Source organism: Trachemys scripta, chromosome 4 (assembly GCF_013100865.1).
Source record: "Trachemys scripta elegans isolate TJP31775 chromosome 4, CAS_Tse_1.0, whole genome shotgun sequence".
NCBI lineage: Eukaryota > Metazoa > Chordata > Testudines > Emydidae > Trachemys > Trachemys scripta.
This window is the reverse complement of record NC_048301.1, coordinates 141,087,202-141,113,776: the sequence shown is the minus strand read 5'-3', so window position 1 is coordinate 141,113,776 and position 26,575 is coordinate 141,087,202. Positions and strand designations below refer to the sequence as shown.

Sequence of the window (26,575 nt, the reverse complement as noted above, 5' to 3'; positions counted from 1 at the left end):
CCCACTGTTACTTACACCTTCTCGTCAACTGTTTGAAACGGGCCATCCTGATTATCACTACCAACGTTTTTTATTCCTGCTGATAATAGGCCACCTTAATCGATTAGTCTCATTAGAGTTGGTATGGCAACCCCAATTTTTTAATGTTCTCTGTATATCTTCCTACTGTATTTTCCACTGCATGCCTCTGATGAAGTGGGCTGTAGACCACGAAAGCTTATGCTCAAATAAATTTGTTAGTCTCTAAGGTGCCACAAGTACTCCTGTTCTTTTTGAACAATGAGGGTTCACTACAGCTTGGCTGGGCTCTGGCTATCCAGAATGGCCTATGCTTCGACCTTCATTTCCCTGTGCTAACCAAGGACTTCCTAGGCTGTACCTCGGCTGACTAGTAAACCCAACACTGACAAGGCTGTCTGAGTGTCACTGCAGGTGCTGGGGTGGGGTGCATTGCTCCCTAATACTGTACAAGTCTCCCGCAGGGGTCTGTCTCAGTGGGACTGACTGAATGGAGCTCGTGGTGCTGAATGACCAGAGGTCCAGTCTTCAGAAGCACGTGGTGGCTTACCCTGGGGAAAGAGGGAGACCTCTAGGGGGTCTGGCTCACTGAATGGGTCCTCCCAGAGACTGTTCCAAAGTGGGGGCCATAGCACCGATCCTGTGGATCCGTGATGGGGTGTCATTTTTTTAAAGCATGAAAAAGACTTCTGAGTAAAAATTCTGTTGAAAAAATCAATGGGATTCTAAATCACTCCAGTATTTTCAAAGACACCCATCCATCTCCATACACATCCCTCCCTCTATCCTCCTACACCACTATCTATCCACCTATCTATCCCCATACACACCCCTCTCTCTGTCTAGCTGTGTTGGGGTGACACATTCATTTGGGTGTTTATATAGACATATACACAATCTATTACATGCACAACTATTATTATAAGATAAAATGTAAGTTGTTATTACTGTTATTATGAGACACTCCCAGAAAATCGATTTTCATCTCAGTGACCCCGGGTAAATCTGCAGTGACCCCGCTGAGGCCAATGGCGTCAGGGCCGGATTCTGATTTCAGTTGTAAAAAGAAACGCAATGTGAGCTGGAACTTGCTCCAACTCAGTTCCAGTCGGTATGTGGACAGTAGTGTAACCATGCTGGGTAGCCCGGCAGCCCCGGGAGCTGGAGCACAAGCTAACGGGGTTAGTAGGAACCATTCGGCCGTCTACACAGCAGAGGCCAGAGTTAACCCAGCTGTGGCCCGACAACAAGAGTGAGCCTACAATGAGTGAGCTGAATAAGCAGCATTAAAACAGCCACCTGCCGGCTGTGGAAGGCTGCGCTGGGTGGCAGCAGCTCCCCTGACATCAGCAGCTGGAGGGCCAATGCGCTGAGTGTGGGCGGGGGGCCTGTGTCTGGCCCCGGGGTGACCTGAGTCAAGGGTTACCATATTTCAAGTTTTCAAAGAGGGGAACTGAGGGAGGAAGGAGGAGTGGGGTACAATTGGGGATACTGGAGGGGGCACCTACGGTGGGGGTACTCACTGGAGGGTGGGGGGTGTTGCTCCCTGTCATGGGGGCAGGACGGCTGATGCAAGTCCAGCATGCAGCGAAAGCCACCAGTTAGCAACTCCCTGCGGGACCCCGTTCCCTGGGGCTGGGAGCCGGGGCCTGGGTGGGCAGGATCGGGCAGCTGTGGTTGCACCAATCAGCTGCAGAAGCAGGGGTGGGACCAACCAGGAAGCTGAACAATTGGGCCTGTTGCTGAGCTCCAGCATCTGCTCTGCAAAACACCTGGACATTTCCTGTTATCTGAAAAATCTGCCCGGACGGAGGAAGGAGGCTCATAGGCAACGTGCAGGAAAACCTGGATGTCTGGTCACCCTACCTGAGTCTCCAGCCCTGGACGAGCCTGGCCTGTGTTCCCTGGGCATGGGGGCGGCTACACCTGCTGGGAGACAACAGGGAGCTCACTCAGAAAGGGACCGGAGCAGCCTCTGCCCCTGCTGCGATCCCGCCTGACACTCTCCACATTGCCCAGCTATCTGTTGGATTCCCACCCCACCTCCAGCCTGCACTCCCCATGCCACCTCCCTCCCCCTCTGCCCGGATCCCTCCCCCATCCTGGCCTGCCCTCCCCACATCTCCCGCCTCCCCCACTGCCGGGATCCCTCCCTTCCCCAGGAGAAACCCCTCAGTCTTTGGCCAATTCCCCATAGCACAATCTCAGCTTTCTACGGCAGCAGGGAGCTCGTGGACAGCCAGCCCATCGGTGCAGTTAACCCAGCTCCATAAATTACATAATGCACTGGGGTGGACGGGAGACTTGAACATCACCCAAACCCATGTTACTGTCCTATCCCACACACAGCTGGACAAATGTCCACCCACCTGTGACTCTGGTCCGGGTGCTGCTGGTCGGTGCTGGCGTCTGCTGGGCGCCACCTGTAGTTGCAGGAGAGAAGGAGGAGAGAGGTTCAGCTCTCAGGGGCTCACCCCGAGATAGCCGCTCCCCCACAGGGACGGGGATTTAGGAGCCAGCAGGAGAAGGTTTGGGGTGACCCATAACTGAGTTGGGGAATGTTCCAATGAGGAATCAATGGCGGGGAAGAGGAACAGAAAAAACTCCCCCATAGAAAGGAGAATGTTTGGTTCACTGTTGGACTGATGAAGTAAGATCTTGGATCCAGGACTCCTCCCACTGGGTGTGAGACAACTCCACATCCATCTATTTATCCCCCATCCCCATTCCTCCTTCTCTCCCTTTCCAACACCCCTACCTTTTCCTATCTGTAGATGAATAGATCTTTCCCTCTGTGTCTCTCATCCCCTCACCCCCCAACAACAACTTGATGTCTCTCTGATGGGTGTCTCTCTCCCATACACAATTCCCCAGCGTGGAGCCGTGATCCCCACTGGGAAAGGAGAAGGAAGAGATGGGGGTTGGGCTGGTACAAGCGAACCATCAACTACTGGCCCGGCCCTGTCTGGATGGAGTTGCCTCAGTGATACAGTGGAAGACCCTAACTTCCTTTGTGGACCTAGAACAGGAATTTAGGTGTCTAAACCAAGGGTGAAAGTAACTTAAAAGTCTTACTGGTACAGGGGCCTGGCTCTGGGCTCCTGGAAGGGGTGGGGTCTCGGGCAGAAGGGGCGGGACTGGGGGCTCAGCCTCCCCCAGCCAACCCTTCAGCACTGCCCGGCCTGTGCTGCCTGGGGCTCTGGCAGGGATTTAAAGGACCCGGGGCTTCAGCGGCTGACGTAGCCAGGGCGGCAGGTTTGTAGACATTTTGGTAGAGCACAGAATCCGCCCCCAAACTACCCCCCCGGACCTGCCTAAGGCTCTGGAAGGGGGTTGGGGGGGGGGGGGGGGGTCTGGGGGGGGGGGCCCGGGGGGGGGGGGGGGGATGGGGGGGGGGGCTTTGGGGGGGGGTGGGGGGGAGGGGTGTGTGGGAAAGAGGTGGGGGTGCAGGCTCTTGGAGGTGGTGGGAGGGTGCGGCACTTAGCTGGGACGCCGAGGCAGGGTGGGCCAGGGGGCCTCTGGGGGCCTCTCGTTTGCTGCTACCCCCAGGCACTGCCCCTGCAGTGTCTTATTGGCCGCAGGGGTGTTTGGGACGGGACACAGACCCACCCCGCCCAGGGGCCGCAGGGAGGGGCCAGCAGTCACGTGGAGCGAGCAGGCAGGAAGTCACTCAGCTCCGCTGCTGGTGGTGGGTGGAGGCCCTGGGCTGCTTTAAATGGCTCAGGGAATGGGTCGGGGGAGCACCTGGGGGCAGAAGGTGGGGCAAAGGGAGAGATCTGGCCTCAAATATTCCTGGTGCCGGGCACCAGGGGCCCATAGTACTTGCCACTCATGGTGGGAGAGGCGGTGGTGGCCAAGAGCCCTAGGCCCTTTTAAATTCCCAGGCCCTGTGGTAACTTCCCTGTTTGCCCGCCCACGCCCCCCCTCCTTGGGGTCGGCCCTGCCAGTAGGGTCCTTAAAGCGCTGCCGAGGCAGTGCTTTAATATTGCTGCCCCCTTTGCCTCCTCCCTCGGCGGCCTTGGGATTTAATGTCCGCTGTGTATGGGCCTATACTGGTGGGCACTTTTTACCGGTACACCGTACCGGCCCAGTTTCACCTCTGCTCTANTCTCTGCTCCTGGAGTGGTGGTAACTTCTATTGCTCTTCTGGGGAGCAAGGGGGAGAAGTGTGGAGCCCTCCCCCTCTCCCATCTGCTCACCACCACCGCCCCCTCCACCATCCCAATTACCAACTGGACATGCTCTTTGCCCCTCGACATGGCTGTCTGTTTCCCCGCTTTCACCCCCTGGGACTGTTTGCAGCAGTGAGCAGCAAGGACTGAGCAACACAGGTGCATGTGGGCACATGTGCCTCCCCACCTTGGACTTACCCTCCCACCCCCAGCTGCGTTTGACTGGTGGGGCCCTCTCTCTCCTGTGACTCCCAGCCTACCTGCCTTAGTTTGCCCCTCCCCCCTGCAGCCTGCCCCGCCCACCTCTTGCTGTCCCTTTGTTCCCACCCACCCCCCAAATTTTCACTTTGACCCTCTGGGAGTTTTCCTTTCTGTTAATTTGCCTGCCCCGCCCCAGCCCTTTGGTATTTGCTACCTGCCCCGCCCCAAAGGTTGGTGTTTTGGTTTGGTTTCCCACCCCACCCTTACACTTGCAGCTGCCTCCTGTGATTTGCCTGCCCCCCCTTTCCCCTACCTTCCCTTGCCCACCCCGCTCAGCCCCTCTTACCTGTGCGCCCGTTGCACCCCCCCAAGCGCTTGTACCCCCTTTCAGTTGTCCCCTCCACTGTTCACAGCCCTCCTGATGATATTGTAGTTCCTACCCTTCTCAGTGCAGCTGGAGGAGCCAGTATCCCTACCCCATAACTGTGCCTCCCATTTCGCCCCTGCATCCCCCACCGCTGGCACCCTCCTTCCCTGCCTGCAGCCTAGTGGGGAGGCATGCTTAGCCCCGTTCCCTGTTCCCCATCCCCCCGCCCCTCCCACTGGACCCTCCTCCCCTGCGTGTGGCTTAGTGGGGAGGAGTGGCTGCCTCTCACCCCACCTCCATATCAATGCCTTCTCCTGCCCCTTGCTAACATGGAGGAGGACCCTGCCCCTGCTGACCCCATGGTCCCCCTGTTGCCATCGTCCCTGCGGCTGACCTCTCGACTGTCACTGGTCCAGATCCGCCGCTGCCATGTCCTCACCTTCCACCAGCAATAAGGGCCAGGGGAACAAGAAGGGCAAAGGCCCGCCCGGAAAGCAAAACCTCCTGCCGATGGGGCCGAGACAGTCAAGACCTCTCAGAGCTGCTGGTCTTCTACCAGGACCTCCTCCAGACCTGGAAGCTCTTTTGTGGCCACCAAGGGGGAGGGCCTCCTTGCAGAGCCCCTGCCACACAACCCTAATCTACGCATGCAGGTGATGGAGTCTCCCTCGGTGTACCGGAGGTTGGTCCTGGCAGAAACCACCAGGGTCGGAGACCTCCTGGACTATGACAGGGAGGACTGGGTGGATACCCGGGCGCTTGGGCGCCGCATGGGGCTCTCCACCCTTCTGACCCCCCTGCGTGTACTCCAGGAGGTGGGGGCTGCCTTGTCACCCCTGTCATAAACATGCAGCTAAGGGTAGCATAAAATCCCTCCTTTACCTGTAAGGGGTTAAGAAGCTCAAATAACTTGGTTGGCACCTGATCAAAAGGACCAATAAGACAAGATACTTTTCAAATCTGGGTTTGGGGATAGGGGTGTTTTGTTTCCTGCTCTTTTTGTTGTTTCCTCTCAGGACAAAGAGGGAGACCAAGCAGGTAATCCAGCTCCTACTGAAATGATCCATCTAACATTACAGAAATTGTAAGTAAAGGCAAGGAAATGTGTTAGATTATCTTTTGTTTTAGCTTGTGGATTTTCCCTATGCTAAGAAGGAGGTTTATTCCTTTTTTTGTAACTTTGAAGTTCAGCCTAGAGGGGAATACTCTGTGTTTTAAATATTTTTATTACCCTGTGAAATTACCTTCCATCCTGATTTTACAGATGTGCTTCCTTTACTTTTTTCTTTATAATAAAATTCTTCTTTTTAAGAACCTGATTGGTTTTTAGTTTCCTAAAAACCAAAGGGTCTGGTCTGTGCTCACTTTGTTAACCTATTGGTTGGTATATTATTCTCAAGTCTTCCCAGGTAAGGGGGTGAAGGGGCTTGGAGGGACATTTTGGGGAAATATGAACTCCAAGTGGTCCTTTTCCTGAATCTTTTTCTAAATCATTTCGTGGTGGCAGTAATACCGTCCAAGGACAAGGAAAGGATTTGTGCCTTGGGGAAGATTTTAACCTAATCTGGTAGAAATAAGCTTAGGAGGTCTTTCATGCGGGTCCCCACATCTGTAGCCCAGAGTTCAGAGTAGGGAGAGAATCCTGACAGCCCCCTTCTCTGGTCTTCCTGCGGTAGCACCGTCTCGCAGGGCCCCCTTGGCCACCCCTCACCCTGGCCCCTTTGGACCATTTTAGAGGGCCCCTGTTCCGCGAGCCCCCCCAGCACCTGCCCTTTCACAATCCTAGCCAGCTGCGTAGCCTGCAGCCGGTTCGCTTCTGGACCACGCCCATGGACCAACTGTACATGCTTGTGCTCCACACACTGCATTTCCTCACCCTCGTGTCCTGCCCCGACACCAAATGGCGGGACTACCTTCCACCTGTAAAGGGTGAGGAGCCATGGTGGGCCAGTCTCTATTCTATCTTGGTGCCACGGCCCACCAGGGACATCAGTTGGCAGCTCCTTCACGGAGCTGTGAGCATGAATATGTACCTGGCGTGGTTCACCCCCATTCTCGAGGCTTGCCCTTTCTGTGGTGTAAGGGAGAACCTGGCACATCCTACTACGAGAGCGCCATGTTGCAGCCCCTATTCCGGCTCCTACAGAACCTCTTGTTGAAGTTCTGGATCTACTTTTCCCCCTCATCTGTTCATTTTCGCACACCCTATCCATGGCCCCACGAAGTCGCGAGACCTCCTAATCAACCTCCTCCTGGCCAAGGTCACCATCTCTAACACCAGGAGGAGGATGCTGGATGCTGCCTCTGCGACTTTGGGGCCTATTTCCAGTCCTCCCTGGTCTCATTCCTCCAGGCAGAGTTCCACTGGGCAACGTCCGCTGGCTCCCTAGATCCCTCTGAAGAGCAGCGGGCAGAGTCTGGGATCCTCTGCTTGGTGTCCCCATCCGGAGCCCTTGTTTTGAACCTGTGACCATCACTCCGATCCCTGTTTTTCATTAGTTGGCCCATACTGGTGGTCAATTTTTACCGATACACCGTACTGGCCCAGATTCACCTCTGGTCTAAACCCCTTTGGGTCCCTGATACCCAGTGGCAGTCTTGCCTGAGAAGGGGCTGCACAATTCTACCCTTGGGGGATGTGCAAAGGAAACCAGGGGCATTGCTGATTTGCTGCTTGGCAGGCTGACAAGCAGTCAGTTCCTGTACATGGAGACCCATCAAGACAAGATCTCCCTTTGAGAGCCCCTCACTTACCCTTCCCTGCGGCCTCTGACAGCTTGTGTGCCAGGTTCTTCTTGTCCATGGCGTCCAGCACCTTCCCGGCCACTTCCACTGTGTAATCCTTCTCGTAGTAGCTGACATGCAGGCAAGTGATTGCTACAGCATCTGCTTTTTCCAGCTGGCTCCATTTTATGTGGTTATAACCTTCCTTTGGCTTTAAATTGTTCAGCTTGTCTTTAAACATCTTCAAGTCCGATTCGCCCAGCTCACTAATAGTGTCGATCAGACGGTCTCTCGGCGTCTTTTCCAGGCTGGCATTTTGCCCTGAGCCTATGAGCAGGGAGCAAAGTGTCCTGAGAAGGAAGTGAAACAAACTTTTGCCACGTTCACCCTTCATCCAGCTGAGTCCCGCCCTCCTCCCTTCTGCAACACTGGGCTAGGCTCTTTTGGAAGATTAAGTTTTGATCTGTCTCCTGATTTTTGTGGCCCTTTTGTGGAGTCAGGGGTTTTGCCACTGTGGGGGCGTAATGGTCCCTTGCTCTCCCATTCAGAGGGAGGCCACTTGGGCTTGTCTTGTCTGGCCAGGACTAGAGTCCGCAGGACAGCTAAGAGCCCGCAATAGGGCTGAGCGATCAATAGTACTGTCAGGCTTTAGCCTGGTTTTGGATGCTTCAAGCTGTCAGCCCTTAAACCAGGCCTGCACAACATGCGGCCCGCGTGGGGTCACTGTGCCGCCCGCGGGGTGTGAGTAGGCAAGCGGCGGGTGAGGGAGGGGGGCTGAGGAGGCGAACGGGAGCTTGGGGGCTGGGGAGACGAGCTCCGAGTCGGTAGCTGACCTGTTCTACTGATCTAGTCTGGCTCCCATCCCCTCTCCAAGGGTTGCAGCTGTCTGGAGGTGCTGCCTTCCACGCCTTCTTCATTCACACCTCATTCATTCAACAGGGCAATTGATTACAAAGTGGAGGGAAGATCTTATTCTTCTAGCAAAAAGACATTTTTCTTTTACCTTAATTATACTACCTTAGGGGCCCGCTATAACATATTAGCGAGGTTCAATACTGCTGTTTCAGCAGGGCGGCGCTGGGGAAGGAGGGTTTTTCCCCACGGGACAGGCGGCGCTGGGGGGGGGGGGGCGCTGGGGGGGGGGTTGGGCAGTCCGGGGGGGGGGGTTCAGCCCTCAGCTGTTTACTTTGGAGTAATATGGCCCTCGCCGCTTTACGAGTTGTGCAGGCCTGCCTTAAACAGAATCTATCTGGGCTGACTGAGGTCTGGGCGGAGCGGAGACAACCAGCAAGCAATCAGTCTCTAGGGGAGACGGGCCTGGGCTTGAGGAGGCTCAGGCAGCCAGCATGCAAAACTGTCTCAGGGCTGGCTTCAGCCAGCAAACAAAGTCTTCCAGTGCTGGCTTGGGTCTGGGCGGGGCTTAGGCAGCCAGAAAACCAACTGTCTATGGGGGAGATGGTAAGGGAGGCTCCTTCTTCAGGGCTAGAGCTTCCCTGCACAATGTAGGGAGTCAGCCACCCCGGGGTGGGGTGGCAGGGGGACGCAGGGCCACCCTACTCCACTGCATCCCAGCCCAGGGCCCTGGCAGGGACAGGATTCGCTGCCCTTGTGTGGGTGGGGATCCAGCCGCAACATGCCGACTGAGCCGCGCCTGGCTCTGCAGCCGGCTGCTCCGGGGCCACTTCCTGCCTCCCTGGGGTTTGTACCGGTAGCCTCCAGGCCTTTTCTGGCTCCTTAGGGTCCAGGGCGGCAGGCACTCCAGGCCAGTCCTCGTCAGTGTCTAGGGATCGGGAACTGCCAGACGTGGGTTCCCCTCTGGGATGCTGCAGAGAACAGGCAGAACGTCTTTCCTCTCCTCAGGATCTGCCCCAACTGTGCTGCAGTGCCTACCTTTTATACTCCCGGCCACGCCCCGGTACTTCCGGTGAGGGGGGCGGGGTGACCTAGGCTCTGCCCTCCAAAGGGAGGGTAATGGTCCCTCGCTTTCCCACACAGAGGGAGCCCCCTTGCCGCACTACAGGGACTGGTCAGTCTGCTCTGGCTACCCTGCTAGCTGGAGCTTTCCCTCCCTGGGCTGCTGCTACCCTGCCCCCCCACCCCACCCTTGCACCGGCAAAAAGGGCCAGGGTAATAAGAAGGGCAAAACCCGGAAAGCAAAACCTCCTGAGGGTGGGGCTGCCCTCCTTGCCGCGACCCCGACACCTGCCACAGCCCGTCCTTCCCCTGCCATTCCATCCACCAGCTCTGGGGGTGTTCCATCTCAGGCTCCCAAAGCGTAAGCCCAGGTGGCCACCACCCCTCCAGGTGCCACCGTGCCATCTGCCCCAACCACCGCCTCCGCTACCATCCCTGGCGGCCGGGGCACCTTCCCCTCGCTGATCAAGAGGCAAGGCGTCTGCTGCCTCCTGGTGCCCACCTCGTCCCACGTCGAAACATACGTGCGGGTGTCGGCCTGGGTGGTGGGTCCCACAGCCGTTGTGGCAACCTTCAAAATGTATGGAAAAGTCGTGTTCTTCCTGGTGTGGGAGGCCGCCACGCAGGAGGCGGTGGAAAAGGGCCTGGCAGTGGGGGGTTTGTCCCCCTAGAAGCCCTGGAGAACCTGGGCGTACAGGTGATGTTGACTTCCGTCCCACCCTTCCTCCCCAACACTGCCGTTACCTGCCCACTCCACCCTGGGGAAGCCCATTTCGGTCATCAGCCCTCTCCCGCTGGGCTGTAAGGACCCCACCTTCCGTCACGTTTTTCCTTCCACCAGCAAGTCCAAATCCAACTGCCACCGGCGGCACGTGATGGGGCGGTGCTTGAGGGGTCCTTCCTGGTGCCTTACCAGGGGGCCCACTACCGGGTCCACCATACAACAGGGGAGGCCAGGTGCTTCCTCTGCCAAGTGACGGAACATGTCCAGAGGGACTGCCCCCTGGCCCAGCATGTATGGGCATCTGTGACCCCTGAGGTGCAGGAGGGCACCGGCCCTGTCATCGCCGGTGACCCTGGTGGCCCGGCTACTGCTACCACTGCCTCTCCTCCTACTGTTGTAGCCCCCCCTCAGCCCACAGGGACAGCCCCGCCGTCGTGCCCAGACAAGCTGGCGGCCTCGCCTCCATCAGCTGCAGTTCGGTGGGGCCCGCGGAGGAGAGGGCGGCAAGACCCTTGCTGGCCAAGGGAGAGGGCCCGCCCTAGGGGGAGGTTTCCCTTCCCCACGCTGTCCCACCCTTGCCGCCCCAAGCCCGGAACCATCGCCCTTGCCCCCTGGCCCTGCTGACTGGCCCTTCACCTCCACCTTGGAGGGCTGGGTGCTCGTCCGGGGGAAGTGCGGCACCCGCAAATTGCGGGCTCAATCCCTCCCCTCCGACGAGGAGGGAGAGGAGGCCCCGTGAAAGATGCTGCAGGGGGCTGATGCTGCTAAATCTTCTGACGTGCCCCCAGAAGGATCCCAGCAGGAGGCGCTGGCCATGGAAGCGGACAGAGGCAATACTGCCCCCCTTGTCAAGTGCCCCCCGAGGAGGCCTCTGCAGGAGTTCCCCCGGTCCCTTTGCCACCTGTACCCCCCGCCGCCGCCGATGCCGGGACAATTGTTGCCCTGGTTACTTGCGGGGAGGACTCTGGAGCCGTGGGGACTGATTTTATGTCCATATTTGAGGAGATCGAGGCCCTGGGTCTGACCCCGGTCACCCAGGGGGAGGACGACCCCCCCCGCAGCAGGCTTCAATCCTGGCAGAGGCTTAGTCCTGCTGCCCCTCACCCCAAGCTGTCGCCCCCGGCTCTAGTCCTTGGGGCGCCCCTGGCCCTACCTGTCCGCCCGGCCACAGATGGCACGCCATCTGAGGCCGCCGAGCCTCCTGGGGCGATGGCCAATGCTGAGTGGCCGGGCCCCAAGCCTGTGGGCGCACCCTCCACCATCTGGGCAGAGCAGCTAGCCTCCCCTCCGGAGGGGGCCCCCACTGACAACTCCACCATGCCTAACACCGTGGCTGCGGGTGACGCGCTTATAGCAACTTCTGTGCCCGGTGTCAGCGAAGGTCCTCCCTGTCCCCATCCCCTTAGCCTGGATCCCTGGTTGAGAGGAGCTGCTGAGGACCGAAAACCCAACTTTGTTCTCACTCCCGCCCCATCTCTACCCCTGATCCTGCTCCCACCCCGTTCCTGCCCAAGCCCCAGTCCCCGCACCCGCTTCAGTCCCTGCCCCGATCCCACTCCTGCCCCCAACGCATCGCCTGCCCCTCTCCCCTCCTCTTCCCATGTTGCTGCTGCCCCCGAGGTTGTCTCATTCCCACTACCTACGGCCAACCCTCAGGAGGCAGTTTTCGTGTCTCCACTTCCCGATACTGTAGGGACTGCACTATTCCCTCCACCGACCTCTCCCTTGCCGGGGGTGGGGACGGGCTGCCCGGTGCTGTTGCTCCGGGGCTCGGCCCCTTGTTTGCCCATTTCCACAGGCCGCAAGGATCTCTCAGGGGCCCCACCGGAGGACAGCTTTGGGTTCGCTGCCACGTCCCCCTCTGCGCTGAGGGATGAACTGCGACGCTTCCTAATGGACACCCGTGGCTCGAAGGGCAAGGTGCAGCTCACCCTCCAGCACGGGGCGGACTTCCATCACATCCTTCTGTCCCTGAAGGCCCTTTTGGGGAAGGGGAGAGGGACTGGGAGGTGGGACATTGCAGCCTACCGGCAGGCCCGCAACTTGTGCAACTCCCTATTGACCTTTGGGGTCGAGACCGGGTTGTTGCGGGGCCTGCTGATCACCCTGCCCAGGAGGATCCACCCCAGCCCTCCCTATGACAGTTACCATCTTTGCTACATTAAACACCCGGGGCTGTAGGGTGGGTCTCCACAGGAGCCAGGTGCTCTTCTTCCTTTGGGAGCGGGGGTACTCTGATCTTCCAGCAGGAGACCCACACGGGTCCAGCCGTCGAGGTTAGCTTTCAGCTGGAGTGGGGGGGATGGGCTTTATTTCAGCCCCATCAGCGCCTATTTGGCTGGGGTGACCACCCTGTTCTCCCCTGAACTACAGCCCAAGGTGGTGGGGGGGGGGGGGGAGTCGCTGAGGTCATGCCAGGCCACCTGCTGCACATCCAGGCCTGTGTGGAGGGACTGACATTAAACCTAGTCCACATCTATGCCCCAAACACAGGCCCGAAATGAGTGCGTTTTTTACTGGCAGGCGTCAGACTTCCTCGGCCCTCTGGATCCTCCCGAGGGCCTGGTTCTGGGCAGGGACTTCAGCACCACCCTCAAAGACTGGGACCACTCAGGAGTCGAGAGTTCCCAGACCTCTGCGGGCGTCCTCCGGGAGATCGTAGACCATCACTCCCCCCTCATGGATCTGGAGGAGATGCGTGGAAGGGCCAGGGCCTTCTACGCAGGCCTTTTCTCCCCGGATCTGACTGATGCCAAAGCCTGCAGGGTGCTCTGGACTGAACTCCCGATGGTCAGCGTAGGCGACCGAGACCGGTTGGAGCCGCCTCTCTCTCTGGCCGAGTTCTAGGAAGCCCTCCATCTGATGCACACGAATAAATGCCTGGGCATGGACGGGCTGACCGTGGAGTTCTACCGCGTGTTCTGGGATGTCCTTGGCCCAGATCTCGTCACTGTGAAGGCAGACTAGGCCCCGTCACTGTCTGGGCCGAGTCCTTGAAAAGCAGGGTCCTCCCTCCCTTCGAGCAGGTGAACTGTGCCCGCCTTATTGCCAAAGAAGGGGGACCTCCGCGACCAATGGAACTGGCATCCCGTCTCGTTCCTCAGCACGGACTACAGGGTTGTAGCAAAGGCCATCTCGCTGCAGCTGGGGTCCATGCTGGCAGACGTGGTCCATCCCGACCAGACCTACACCGTCCCGCGCCAGACCATCTTTGATAACTTGTATTTGGTCCAGGACCTCTTGGAGCTGGGGCGTAGGGATGGTCTGTCATTCGCCCTCCTGTCCCTGGACCAGGAGAAGGCGTTTGACAGGATGGACCACAAGTATCTCCTGGGCACTCTGCGGGCGTTCGGCTTCGGGCCCCAGTTCGTGGGTTTTCTCCAGGTGCTGTACGCTGGTGCAGAGTGTCTGGTCAGGCTCAACTGGACCCTGACCGAGCCAGTCAGCTTCAGGCGGGGAGTATGGCGGGGTGCCCCCTCTCGGTCAGCTGTACGCTCTGGCGATCGAGCCCTTCCTCCGTCTCCTCTGCCGGAGGTTGACGGGGTTGGTGCTTCGGGAGCCGGAGCTGCGGCTGGTCCTGTCAGCATAGGCTGCCGACAATGTGCTCCTCGTGGTCCTGGACCCAGGCGACTTGGTGCAGGTGGAGGCCTGCCAAGCCGTTTACTTGGTGGTCTCCTCTGCCCGGGTCAAGAGCTCTGGCCTGGTGATCGGGGATGGGTGGCAGGCGAGCTCCCTCCCACCCACGCTTCAAGCCATCCGGTGGAGCGCGGGTCTGTTGCTCTATCTCGGCATTTATCTATCTGCCATGGATCCTTCTCCGCCAGAGAACTGGCAGGATATGGAGGCCAGGGTGGGAGATGGAAGGACTGCTCCGGTGTCTCTCCCTGCAAGGGACGGCACTGGTGCTGAACCAGCTCGTCCTGTCCATGCTCTGGCACCAGCTCAATACCGTGAGCCCGGCCCTGGGGATCCTGGCCAGGCTCCAGAGGACGGCCCTGGAGTTTTTCTGGCCGGGGCTGCACTGGGTCTCTGCAGGGGTCCTGAGTCTACCCCTGGAGAAGGGAGGACAGGGCCTGGTCTGCCTTCGTAACCAGGTCCATGTCTTCCACCTCCAGGCCCTGCAGAGACTCCTTTATGGTGCAGGTAGTCCAGCGTGGAGCAGGTTGGCACACGCCTTCCTCCGCCGCCTCTGAGAGCTCCGATACAACTGGAAGCTCTTTTCTTCACCTGAGCGGTCTTCCACAAGACCTCTCCAGGCTGCCGGTCTTCTACCGGGACCTCCTCCGGACCTGGAAGCCTTTTTTGGTGACCAGGTCCGTTGTGGTCACCGAGGGGGCCGACCTCGTCGCAGAGCCCATGCTACGTGTGCAAGTGGCAGTCTCCCTCGGTGTGCCGGAGGTTGGTCCTGGCAGAAACCGCCGGGGTCGGAGACCTCCTGGACTACGACGGGGGGACTGGGTGGATCCCTGTGCGCTCGGTCGGTGCACGGGGCTCTCCACCCTTCTGACCCCCCTACACATACTCCAGGAGGTGGGTGCTGCTTTGTCGCCCCTTTCTCTCGGCTTCCTGTGGCGGGCCCTGCGAGAGGGAGCTCCCTCCCCAAACCTCACCCCGGGCCCTCTGGATCTTTTTATTGGGCCCCTGTTCCGCGAGCCCCCGAGCTTCCCCACTCCCATACTCTGAGCCGGCCGCGCACCCTGCAAGCCGGTACGCTTCCGAACCGCACCCAGGGACCAACTGTACATGCTCATGCTTCACATGTTGCATTTCCTCACCCTCTCGTCCCGCCCTGACACCAAGTGGCTGGACAATTTACCGCCTGTGGAGGGTGAGGAGCCCCAGTGGGCCAGCCTTTATTCCACCTTGTTTCCACAGCCCACCGGGGACATCGGGTGGCGGCTCCTTCATGGAGCCGTGAGCACAGGCGTGTATCTGGCGTGGTTCACTCCCATACCTGAGGCCTGACCATTCTGCAGTGTGAGGGAGAACTTGGCACACGCCTACCTCGAGTGTGTCAGATTGCAGCCCCTATTCCGGCTCCTCCAGGACCTCTTGTTGAGATTCTGGCTGCACTTTCCCCCCCTCATCTGTTCATTTTCGCACACCCGATCCATGGCCCTACGAAGTCACGAGACCTCCTTGTCAACCTCCTCCTGGCTCTGGCAAAAGTCACCATCTATAACACCAGGAGGAGGATGTTGGAAGAGGGGATGCTCTGCAACTGTGGGGCCTATTTCTGTTCCTCCCTGGTCTCACGCCTCCAGGCAGAGTTCCACTGGGCATCATTCGCGGGCTCCCTAGACACCTTTGATGAGCAGTGGGCACTGTCCGGAGTCCTCTGCTTGGTGTCCCCATTTGGTACCCTTGTTTTGAACCTGTGACCATCACTCCGATCCCTGTTTTTCATTAGTTGTCCCCCGTATTAATTTGGTTCCTGGGTCCAGTGGTCCCTCCTGCTGAGCTGGGGGAGGGGCCTTTAGAAGTGGGCGGGCTTGCGCCCACCCACCTCCCAGGTTTTTCCAATAAGGCCTCACTACAGAGGGGCACCAGCGGGCTCAGCCTCAGATTCATTCCTGTTGCCTTGTGTTATTTAAGCACTCATGGGCACGGAGATTGGGAGGGCAAAGGGCACCTGTGCCCTGGCTGGGAAGGAAAGTGGAGTTAGAGTGAGCGGGGGGAAATAGGCAGGAAGAGTGGCAAGAGCGATACAAACACACACACACACCCCTCCCCCCAGAGACAGTTTCATATACAGAACAACACACAGACACACCACACTACACTCAGTTACACACAAACTACACACAGGGATACGTACACAGTTACACCGCAGACATACTGCACACAGAGACACACATGCATCCTGACACACGCACACACACTGACAATCACTGACAGATACACACCATACGCAGACACTTGCCACACACACACACACACACACACACACACACACACACACAGACTTGCATGCACATTTATGCACAGACACACCCAAATACCTACACAGATACACCCCCTCCCCCAAATCCCCATTTACAGATCAGAGGAATGTGGAATATCCCGTTTCTCCAGCAACAGGAAATGGATTGTGCCAATAAAATCTTGAAGCTAGTCTTAGTCACTTACGTAAACTATGATACTTTTGCCTAAGGAAGGACGACATGAAACAAGTGTTATTAAATATAAGAATGGTCTATATCCACAGTGGTTCTCAAACTTTTTAGATTGGCGACCCCTTTCACACAGCAAACCTCTCAGTGCAACCCTCCCATATAAATTAAAAACATTTTTTTATATTTAACGTTATATCGAATGCTAAATTTAACCCTATTGTTTAAAATGAATTGACCTTTTCTCACTGCTTTTAAATTAAGACTAAAACACGTTTGATCAAATTTTGTTATAAGCAGAAAAGGTTTTTTTTTTTAAATAGTTCCTGTTTAGTACTGAAGAAACGTTGCCAATATCACATTTCACAGCAGACTTAGCACTCCATTGCCATCCTTATTTCTGATGAAATCTAACTGGCACTTTGGCAAATTGATTTTATTAAGTATAAAAAGTAGGATTAAAGTTGTTTTAAGTAATAACAGACAGAACAAATATCAGAGGGGTAGCCGTGTTAGTCTATATACACAAAAATAACGAGGAGGCCGGTGGCACCTTAAAGACTAACAGATTTATTTGGGCATAAGCTTTTGTAGCCAAAAAGCCCCCTTCATCTGATGCCCCTTCGCATCTCTGTAAAATCCTTCTCAGATCACTTGTTTTTTCTGACCTGGGTCCAGCAGTTCTCTCCCACCCCTGTGGTTACAGTCCTTTTGTTTCCAGGAGCTTTCAGGTATCTCTTTGGGGTGGGGAGCTGTCTCTTAAGCCAGTTAAAGACAATCCTTGCTTACTTCCCCCGCCTTACATAGAATTTCCCTAAGGCAGAAAACCTTTGTTTGGTTAAGTAACAAATTCAAGATGGACTCCAATATCAGGTGACATGGTCACATGTCTCTGTAAGACCCCAGTCTCCTTGGGCTGGCCCACATGTACACAGGAAGGCTTGCAGGTGAACAGAGCCCTTCACAGTTCATTGTTTCTGAAGCACCCTTAATGGCTTCCACTTAATATGTCTACATCAGTAGTACAAGTTTATACCTTCTTCTCCTAACTCCAGACATAGAAATAATACATGCAAATAGGATGAACACACTTAGTAGATTATAACCTTTCTAATGATAAGTTACACAGGGCATTTAGCATAAAGCATTCTCCAGTCATGTCATGTTCATATTCATAAGCATATTTTCATAAAGCATATTGTGACAAAGTTCCTCCTCTATCTTGGTGGGTCCTGCGCTTATTGGCAGATTTTTTTGCCTCAGAGATTCACCATGTGGGTTGGGGAACAGCCCAGAGACCTTCCCCTCCAGGAGGACCCACAGTTAAGATCAATTGGGAGGTTTGGGGGGAACCCGGGCCCGCCCTCTACTCCAGGTTCCAGCCCAGGGCCCTGTGGACTGCAGCTGTCTAGAGTGCCTCCTGTAACAGCTGCATGACAGCTACAACTCCCTGGGCTACTTCCCCATGGCCTCCTCCAAACACCTTCCTTAGTCTCACCACAGGAGCTTCCTCCTGGTGTCTGATAATGCTTGTGCTCCTCAGTCCTTCAGCAGCACACCCTCTCAGCTCCTTGCACATCTTGCTCCTAGCTCCTCACACTCACACCACAAACTGAAGTGAGCTCCTTTTAAAACCCAGGTGCCCTGATTAGCCTGCCTTAATTGATTCTAGCATCTTCTTCTTAATTGGCTCCAGGTGTCCTAATTAGCCTGCCAGCCTTAACTGGTTCTAGCAGGTTCCTGATTACTCTAGTGCAGCCCCTGCTCTCGTCAATCAGGGAACAGAAAACTACTCATCCAGTGGCCAGTATATTTGCCCTCTCCCAGACTCCTGTACCCCACTGGTCTGCGTCTGTCACAATATGGAGTGCAACATTACAGGGTCGTTCAAGGGTTGTTCTGCCTTGTGCCTGCCATTGCCAATCTGAACAATCTGTGTATCTTTTCTGTTTTGGTGGTGTTCTTAAATGTAAGTCAAGTGCGTTAATATGCCCATTAAAAACTGGTTTCAACATCCTGGTATTGGAGCTCACTCTGGAGGATAGATTCTTTTTGAAAAACTGGGAGAGGCATTATTGCAGTGGGTTCCACAGTGCTACACCCATGAAGAGTAAAACAAAAATGTGGAGTAGTGACATGACAAATGAGGCGTCCAGATCTACATTTTTTGTAATTAGTTACTACTCAGTACTTTAAGTTACCCTTAAAAGCTGGTTGTCTCCATTTGGGAAGCTTTACTGGGCAGGAGACAGCAGCGGTTAGCTTCTCTGTCTCATTGTACTGAGCTGAGCCACTGTGACCACACATTGGAGTGGCAATGTCAAAACCATCCCATCAGCACATGTAACAATATCCCTCAATGGAACAACAAGACATGTGCGGCTCCTTCCGGGTTTGTGTTACTGTGTGGAACTCCAATCGTTGCAATAGATCCAGTCATTCTTTGTAGATATCAACCTATATCTGTGTCCGGATCCAGTATTGGTAGTGATATTGTACAAGAAATGTACATGGAATCAGACACTGAACAAGATTGTGTCACTGATCCCAAATTATGCATTGTGCTAAAAGGAACTTGCCTACTTAATTTAACACATTGTTGATCTACTGTAGTATTGCTGAGCACTGGGGACAACACCATTCAATTAGCTGTTTATCTCTACTAAGGTCAGGCAGTTTTCCTTTTTCAGTATTTTCTAATGAACTGATTCTGGTGGTTAGCACTTAACATCCATAATAAGCGGTACAGGTAAGTTCTCTACCAATACAATTTTCCCTTGTCTTTAGGCTGTTTACTATAACTGATTTTTACTTGTGTTTGATTAAACAGTTTAGCAACATCATGCATACTGTACATGGTCTATCGTTTCTCAATAGCCAGGCCCTCAGTGCCATGGTTCAGAGACGGTTTCCGCTGTCTGGTGGTCCAAATGGTTAATGTGTTTTTTTAACGTATGTTTTTACCATGTAATAGTCACCAAGTTACTTATAACACAATCTATGCTTTTGTTCTGTTTTTTCCCAATTCTTTAGCACAAGTAGACCTGCTTTGGCAGTTTTTGCAAAGACATTTATTTTTACTTCCTTATCTTGTGCATTACGTTAGTATTGTAGAGTAATTTCCCCCTACTGTTACTCACACCTTCTTGTCAACTGTCTGTAATGGGCCACTCTCATTACCACTTCAAAAGTTATTTTTCCTCCCTTGGGATCCTGCTGTTAATTGATTTATCTCGTTAGACTGACCTCACACTTGGTAAGGCAACTCCCATCCTTTCATGTATTTATACCTGCTCCTGTATTTTTCACTCCATGCATCTGATGAAGTGGGTTCTGGCCCACGAAAGCTTATGCCCAAATACATATGTTAGTCTCTCAGGTGCCACAAGGACTCCTGGTTGTTTGTGCTCATACAGACTAACACAGCTACCCCTCTGAAATTTTGAGGGTATTAAACGCTTATGACATTTGATTGTACTTAGCATAGGTGTAGTTTGACTCCTATATTTGGGGCAGCAGCTCCAGCCAGGCCAACAAGGCTGCATGTGGCAGGCAAATTCCACTCCTGCCTGAGGCTTGCAGGGCTGGGCCTGCTGTGGGGTCACCGCTGGCCTGTGGGGCCAGGCGCTGCGTCAGGGTTTCTTTGGGTCTCTCACAGGGTCCCAGGGAGGAGTTAACCAGGGCCATGGAGTGGCTAAAGTGCGGGAGCCCTGAGCTGGGGGAGGGGGCCTTGGAAGCCACAGCTGGAAACCACCCAGCTTTCAGGGGCTTCGCTGGGAGGGCTAGGGCTGCCCCACTCCCATGCGTGGGTTTCCTGTTGACTCAGAGTCAGCCCTGTGCTCGGTCACATGGTGCCGCCAGGCCTCCTCCCTGCACGGCAGCTGCTGGAGCGGAGTTAGATTTTCCTACTATCTAACCTCAATCTCCTTTGCTGCAGATTATGCCCATTACTCCTTGTCTTACCTTCCGTGGACATGGGGAACAATTGATCACCTTCATCTTTATAACAGCCCTTAACAGCCTAGAAGACTTCTCAAGCTCGACTGAAAGGTTCCAGTTCATGGAGAATCCACCTGGGAAGTTGTTCTCTTTGATTTAGGTAGTTTTAGGACCCCAGTAGCCATGGCACCCCTGTGAGGTTCATTGTACAAAGGGGAAACTGAGGCATGGCGAGACTAAGTGACTAGCCCAAGGTCAGTTTGTGGCAGAGCAATGGATTGAACACAGGTCTACCAAGTCTCCACCTAGCACCCTATTGACCATTCTTTTTCCCCTTTTTTCAACTAGAATAATACATTCCTCACACACCAGTCTTCCCACTGACATCAGTGGCACTACTCAGCGTAAAGGTGATGAAGTCAGGCCCTGCTGTATCTTCTGCAAAGTGCCTGGCTCATTTGGGGGCACTATAAAAAAGTAAATTCTCCCCCCCAAAAAACTGTATTAAGGTTAAGAAAATAACCTGCTGGCTGATTGTGCTACGTCTCTCTCTATATGCTGCGTCAAAGAGAGAATACCAGCCTGCTACTGCTGCTAGCTAATGAAGTTGCTCCTTTACCTCACGCGGTAGAGCACTGTGTGGGAGAGCCTCCCCCTATACCAACCTCTAGTGCAGCATTAGGCTCAACTCCCCGTACTTCTAACAATCCAAATGTTCCTTAGGGTCACTCATCCAAGTCTTGCAGCCATTTAGCTTATGAGACAGACCCACTATCCTAGGTGCTGTAAGAGGAGAGCACCACAGCTGGGGCTTTCACCGGAGCCCAACCAAATCTCCGACACACCATTGAACCTGCCGGCTGAAAAGATCAAGGAAAACACCCTCGCGGCTGATGGACGAGTTCTCTGTATTAAAAAGAGGCAATTGTTTTATTGACCAAAAATATGGAATGCAGTATCCTGGCCAGTTGGTACGACTGAAAAGGCTCTGGGTTTCCTTGGCCAGCGGGAGCTGGTAGAGCAGCAGGGCACGGTCTTCATTCCAGTGTTAATCGTCTCTTTCACTGCGTCACGTCGGCTGCGAAGGCTTCAGCGCAGAACTCGATGTTATCGTAGGTCTATCTCGTCTCCTGGGGACAGGGGAGTGAGTCAGAGACAGCTGCATAAAGGAACGGGGCTTGGGGTGGGTTTTATGCTACTTGATCTGGAAGTTCTCTGGTGTCTTTCCCAAGGATCTCAAAGTGACTAACCCTAGGGGTCCCCATCTACCTTTGGATCTCCATCCCTTGAGCTTCCCGTCAGCAGACATCACCATGATTAAAAAGGAGGTCGGTGTCTTCATCCCCATCTAAAGATGGGCTGATTGTGGCACAGAGGGCAGAAGTGATTTTCCCAAGGTGACCCCTCAGGACAGCGGCAAAGCTGAGAATAGAGCCTGACCCCTCATCCTCTGCATGATCCATTAGGCCACACTAGCCTATTGTATTGCTAACCCCTAGAGACCAGGATGCCAGTCGATTGACCTCTCTGCTCTTCAGCCAAATCTTGCTGCTAAGTATGGGTTGTGATGAAGTGGGAAGTTTTGGTAATATTTTTTATGAAGCCGATGTGTGCCTCAGTTTCCCCTCTCTGCTGTGTCTGGCCTCAGGGCTGACCTGAGTCAAGGGTTACCGTATTTCAAGTTTTCAAAAATGGGAACTGAGGGGGGAAGGTGGAGTGGGGTACAATTGGGGATACTGGAGGGTGCACCTACGGCGGGGGTACTCACTGGAGGGTGGGGGGATGTTGCTCCCTGTCATGGGGGCAGGACGGCTGGCGCAAGTCCAGAATGCAGCGACAGCCACCAGTTAGTACCTCCCTGCGGGACCCCGTTCCCCGGGGCTGGGAGCCGGGGCCTGGGTGGGCAGGATCGGGCAGCTGTGGTTGCACCAATCAGCTGCAGATGCAGGGGTGGGACCAATCACGAAACTGAACAATTGGGACTCTTGCTGAGCTCCAGGGTCTGCTCTGCAAAACACCTGGACATTTCCTGTTATCTGAAAAATCTCCCTGGACGGAGGAAGGAGGCTCATAGGCAACGTGCAGGAAAACCCGGACGTCTGGTCACCCTACCTGAATCTCCAGCCCTGGACGAGCTGGGCCTGTGTTCCCTGGGTATGGGGGCGGCTACACCTGCTGGGAGACAACAAGGAGCTCACTCAGAAAGGGACCGGATCAGCCTCTGCCCCTGCTGGGATCCCGCCTGACACTCTCCACATTGCCCAGCTATCTGTTGGATTCCCGCCCCCCTCCAGCCTGCACTCCCCATGCCACCTCCCTCCCCCTCTGCCCAGATCCCTCCCCCATCCCGGCCTGCCCTCCCCACACCTCCCGCCTCCCGCACTGCCGGGATCCCTCCCTTCCCCAGGAGAAACCCCTCAGTCTTTGGCCAATTCCCCATAGCACAATCTCAGCTTTCTACGGCAGCAGGGAGCTCGTGGACAGCCAGCCCATGGGTGCAGTTAACCCAGCTCCATAAATTACATAATGCACTGGGGTGGACGGGGGACTTGAACATCACCCAAAACCCATGTTACTGTCCTATCCCCCACACAGCTGGACGAATGTTCACCCACCTGTGACTCTGGTCCGGGTGCTGCTGGTCGGTGCTGGTGTCTGCTGGGCGCCACCTGTAGTTGTAGGAGAGAAGGAGGAGAGAGGTTCAGTTCTCAGGGGCTCACCCCGAGCTAGCCGCTCCCCCACAGGGACGGGGATTTAGGAGCCGGCAGGAGAAGGTTTGGAGTGACCCATAACTGAGTTGGGGAATGTTCCAATGAGGAATCAATGGCGGGGAAGAGGAACAGAAAAAACTCCCCCATAGAAAGGAGAATGTTTGGTTCACTGTTGGACTGATGAAGCAAGAAAAATAACTGTTTCTTGGATCCAGGACTCCTCCCTCCAGGTGTGAGCAACTCCACATCCATCTATTTATTCCCCATCCCCATTCCTCCTTCTCTCCCTTTCCAACACCCCTATCTTTTCCTATCTGTAGATGAATAGATCTTTCCCTCTGTGTCTCTCATCCCCTCACCCCCCAACAACAACTTGATGTCTCTCGGATGGGTGTCTCTCTCCCATACACAATTCCCCAGTGTGGAGCCGTGATCCCCTCTGGGTGTGGAGGGGTTCATATCCCGTTTGGGAAAGGAGAAGGAAGAGATGGGGGTTGGGCTGGTACAAGCGAACCATCAACTACTGGCCTGGCCCTGTCTGGACAGAGTTGCCTCGGTGATACAGTGGAAGACCCTAACTCCTTTTGTGGACCTAGAGCAGGAAGTTAGGTGTCTAAACCAGGGGTGAAAGTAACTTAAAGGTATTACTGGTACGAGGGCCTGGCTCTGGGCTCTTGGAAGGGGCAGGGCCTTGGGCAGAAGGGGCGGGACTGGGGGTCAGCCTCCCCCAGCCAGCTCTTCAATGCTGCCTGGCTGGTGCTGCCTGGGGCTCTGGCGGGTATTTAAAGGGCCCGGGGCCCCGGTCGCTGCCATGGTAGCCAGGGGCAGCAGGCTTGTAGAAATGTTGGTGGTGCCCTGAACCCGCCCCTCCAAACTCTGCCCCCGCCTACCTGCCTAAGGCTCTGGGAGGGAGTTGGGGGGGGGAGGTCTGGGGTGCAGGCCTTGAGCTGGGGCAGGGGATTGGGTGCAGCTCTGGGAGGGAGTTTGGGTGGAGGAGAGGGTCTAGGGTGCAGGCTCTGGGATAGCATTTGGGGGCAGGAGGGGGTATATGGGAAGGGGGTGGGGGTCCAGGCTCTGGGACAGAGTTTGGGTGCAGGCTCTGGGCTGGGGCAGGGGGTGGAGGTGCAGGAGGCAGGGTTGAGGGGTGCAGGGTCTCGGCAGGAGATTGGGGTCAGGAGGAGGTGCGGATGGAGGGGGTGTAAGCTCTGGGAGGGAGTTTGGTGTCAGGAAGGGTGTGTGGGAAAGGGGTGGGGGTGCAGGCTCTGGGAGGGGCTGGGGAGGTGCGGTGCTTACCTGGGGCTCCTAGACAGGGCGGGCAGGGGGGCCTCCGTGTGCTGCTACCCCCAGGTACTGCCCCCGCAGCTTCCTATTGGCCACAGAGGCACTTGGGGTGGAACACAGACACCCCCCCCCGCCCACGGGCCTCAGGGAGGGGCCAGCAGCCACGTGGAGCGAGCAGGCAGGAAGTCACTCAGCTCCTCTGCGCTGCTGGTGGTGGGTGGGGGCCCTGGGCCGTTTTAAATCACCCGGGGACATGCGGAGGGGAGTGCCCTGGGGCGGAAGGCAGGGCCAAGGGAGAGACTTAGCCTCAGACATTGATGGAGCCAGGCCCCATCAATGTCTGACATTGATGGGGCAATGTCTGCACCCCAGACCTCCCCCCGCTCCCCCTCCCCAGACATTGGTGGAGCCAGGAATATTCCTGGTGCCGGGCACCATGGGCCCATAGAACTCGCCACCTATGGTGGTAGCAGCGGTGGTGGCCAGGAGCCCTGGGCCCTTTTAAATTGCGGGGGCCAAGGAAACTGTCCTGTTTGCCCCCGCCCCTGTCGGCGGCCCTGCCGGTAGGGTCCTTGACGGCCTTGGGCTTTAACATCTGTCTATGGGCCCGTACTGGCGGTCAGTTCTTACCGGTACACCGTACCGGCCCATTTCACCTCTGGTCTAAACCCCTTTGGATCCCTGATACCCAGTGGCAGTCTTGCCTGAGAAGGGCCTGCACAATTCTGCCCTTCGGGGACTGTACAAAGGAAGCCAGCAGCATTGCTGATTTCTCTGCCTGGCAGGCCGACAAGCAGGCAGTTCCTGTACAAAGAGACCCACTGAGATGAGATCCCGTTAGGGAGGGGGCGATCGCCTCTTGAGAGCCCCTCACTCACCCTTCTCTGTGGCCTGGAACAGGTTGTGTGCCAGGTTCTTCTTGTCCATGTCCTCCAGCACCTTCCCGGCCACTTCCACCGCGTAATCCTCCTTGTAGTAGCTGACTAGCAGGCGAGTGATTTCTACAGCATCTGCTTTTTCCAGCTCTCCCCATTTGATACGGTTATAACCTGGCTTGGGCTGGAAATTGTTCAGCTTGTCTTTAAACGTCTTCAAGTCCGACTCGCCCAGCTCTCTAATGGTGTCGAACAGATGGTCTCTCGGCGTCTTTGCCATGCTGGCTTTTTGCCCTGAGACAACGGGCAGGGAGCAGTGTGGAGAAGGAAAGTGAAACAAACTTTCACAAGTCCCACCCTCTTCTCTTCTGTGACCCTGGGCTGTGCTCAGTTGGAAGATTAGCAGTTTTGATCTGGCTCACGATTTTTGTGGCCCTTTTGTGGGGTCGGGGGTTTTGCCGCTATGGGGGCTTAGCCTCAGATTCACTCCTGTTGTCTTGTGTTATTCAAACACTCATGGGCACGGAGATTGGAAGGGCAAAGGGCATCTGTGCCCTGGCTGGGAAGGAAAGTGGAGTTGGCGTCGGGGGGGGGGGGAAATGGCAGGAAGAGTGGCAAAGCGATGCACACACACACACACACACACACCATGCAGAGACACAGTTACATACAAACACACCCCTCCCCCCAGAGACAGTTGCATACACAGAAGAACACACAGACACACCACACCACACTCAGTTACACCCAAACACTACACACAGGGGCACATACACAGTTACACCACAGACATACCGCACACAGAGACACACATGCAGCCTGACACACACACACACACTGACAATCACTGACAGATACACACACCATACGCAGACACTTGCCACAGACACTGTGACACAAACACACACACACACAAAGACTTGCATGCACAGTTATGCACAGACACACCCAAATACCGACACAGATACACACTGACTGATACATCCCCTCCCGTGAATCCCCATTTTCAGATCAGAAGAAAGTGGAATATCCCATTCCTCCAGCAACAGGAAATGGGGTGTGCAAATAAAATCTGGAAGTTAGTCTTAGTCACTTAAGTAAGGGTGGATGTGGCCTATTCCCTACAGTTGACAAGAAGGGGTGAATATAAACAGAGGGAAAATTACTTTTTGCAGTGCTAACAAGACTAACAGATTTATTTGGGCATAATCACATTGTCTTGTCAACTGTTGGGAATAGGCCTCATCTACCCTAATTGAATTGGCTTCGTTAGCACTGACCCGCCACTTGGTCAGGCAACTCCCATCTTTTCATGTGCTGTGTATTTATACCTGCTTACTGTATTTTTCACTCCATGCATCTGATGAAGTGGGTTTTAGCCCGCGAAAGCTTATGCCCAAATAAATTAGTTGGTCTCTAAGGGTACGTCCAGACTACCCGCCGTATCGGCGGGTAGCGATCACTTTATCGGGGATCAATATATCGTGTCTCGTTAAGACGCGATATATCGATCCCCGAACGCGCTCCCTGTTGACA

The 26,575-nt window shown here is 55.3% G+C and overlaps 1 protein-coding gene across 9 annotated transcripts; it reads right to left on the bottom strand.

Annotated features, from left to right (window-relative positions):
* Positions 1-247: 247 nt before the first annotated feature.
* On the bottom strand, positions 248-25,588 carry LOC117876310 (pyrin-like). Of its 9 annotated transcripts, none has more exons than XM_034768345.1 (4): positions 9,189-9,327; positions 7,513-7,832; positions 2,388-2,441; positions 248-1,947 (listed from the first exon to the last, which is right to left on the bottom strand). In XM_034768345.1, the coding sequence occupies exons 2-4, from the start codon at positions 7,721-7,723 to the stop codon at positions 1,841-1,843; spliced, it is 372 nt and encodes a 123-aa protein (XP_034624236.1). In that variant the 5' UTR covers positions 7,724-7,832; positions 9,189-9,327; the 3' UTR covers positions 248-1,840. The 9 variants fall into 9 exon arrangements, with proteins under 9 accessions (XP_034624236.1, XP_034624237.1, XP_034624230.1 ...); XM_034768346.1 differs by having other exon boundaries at positions 248-1,944; XM_034768342.1 differs by lacking the exons at positions 248-1,947; positions 2,388-2,441; positions 7,513-7,832; positions 9,189-9,327 and adding exons at positions 20,508-21,302; positions 22,285-22,347; positions 22,788-22,841; positions 25,043-25,580.
* Positions 25,589-26,575: the final 987 nt, after the last annotated feature.

Excerpts from the sequence above, each read along its gene's own strand:
- LOC117876310 (XM_034768339.1), bottom strand. The coding sequence starts at position 25,319 with ATGGCAAAGACGCCGAGAGACCATCTGTTCGACACCATTAGAGAGCTG. Across the intron at positions 22,842-25,042 it reads GTTCCAGGCCACAGAGAAGG|GTGGCGCCCAGCAGACACCA; the intron begins GTGAGTGAGGGG and ends CTACAACTACAG. Across the intron at positions 1,948-22,787 it reads CACCCGGACCAGAGTCACAG|CAGGTGTAGCCGCCCCCATG; the intron begins GTGGGTGAACAT and ends GTTGTCTCCCAG.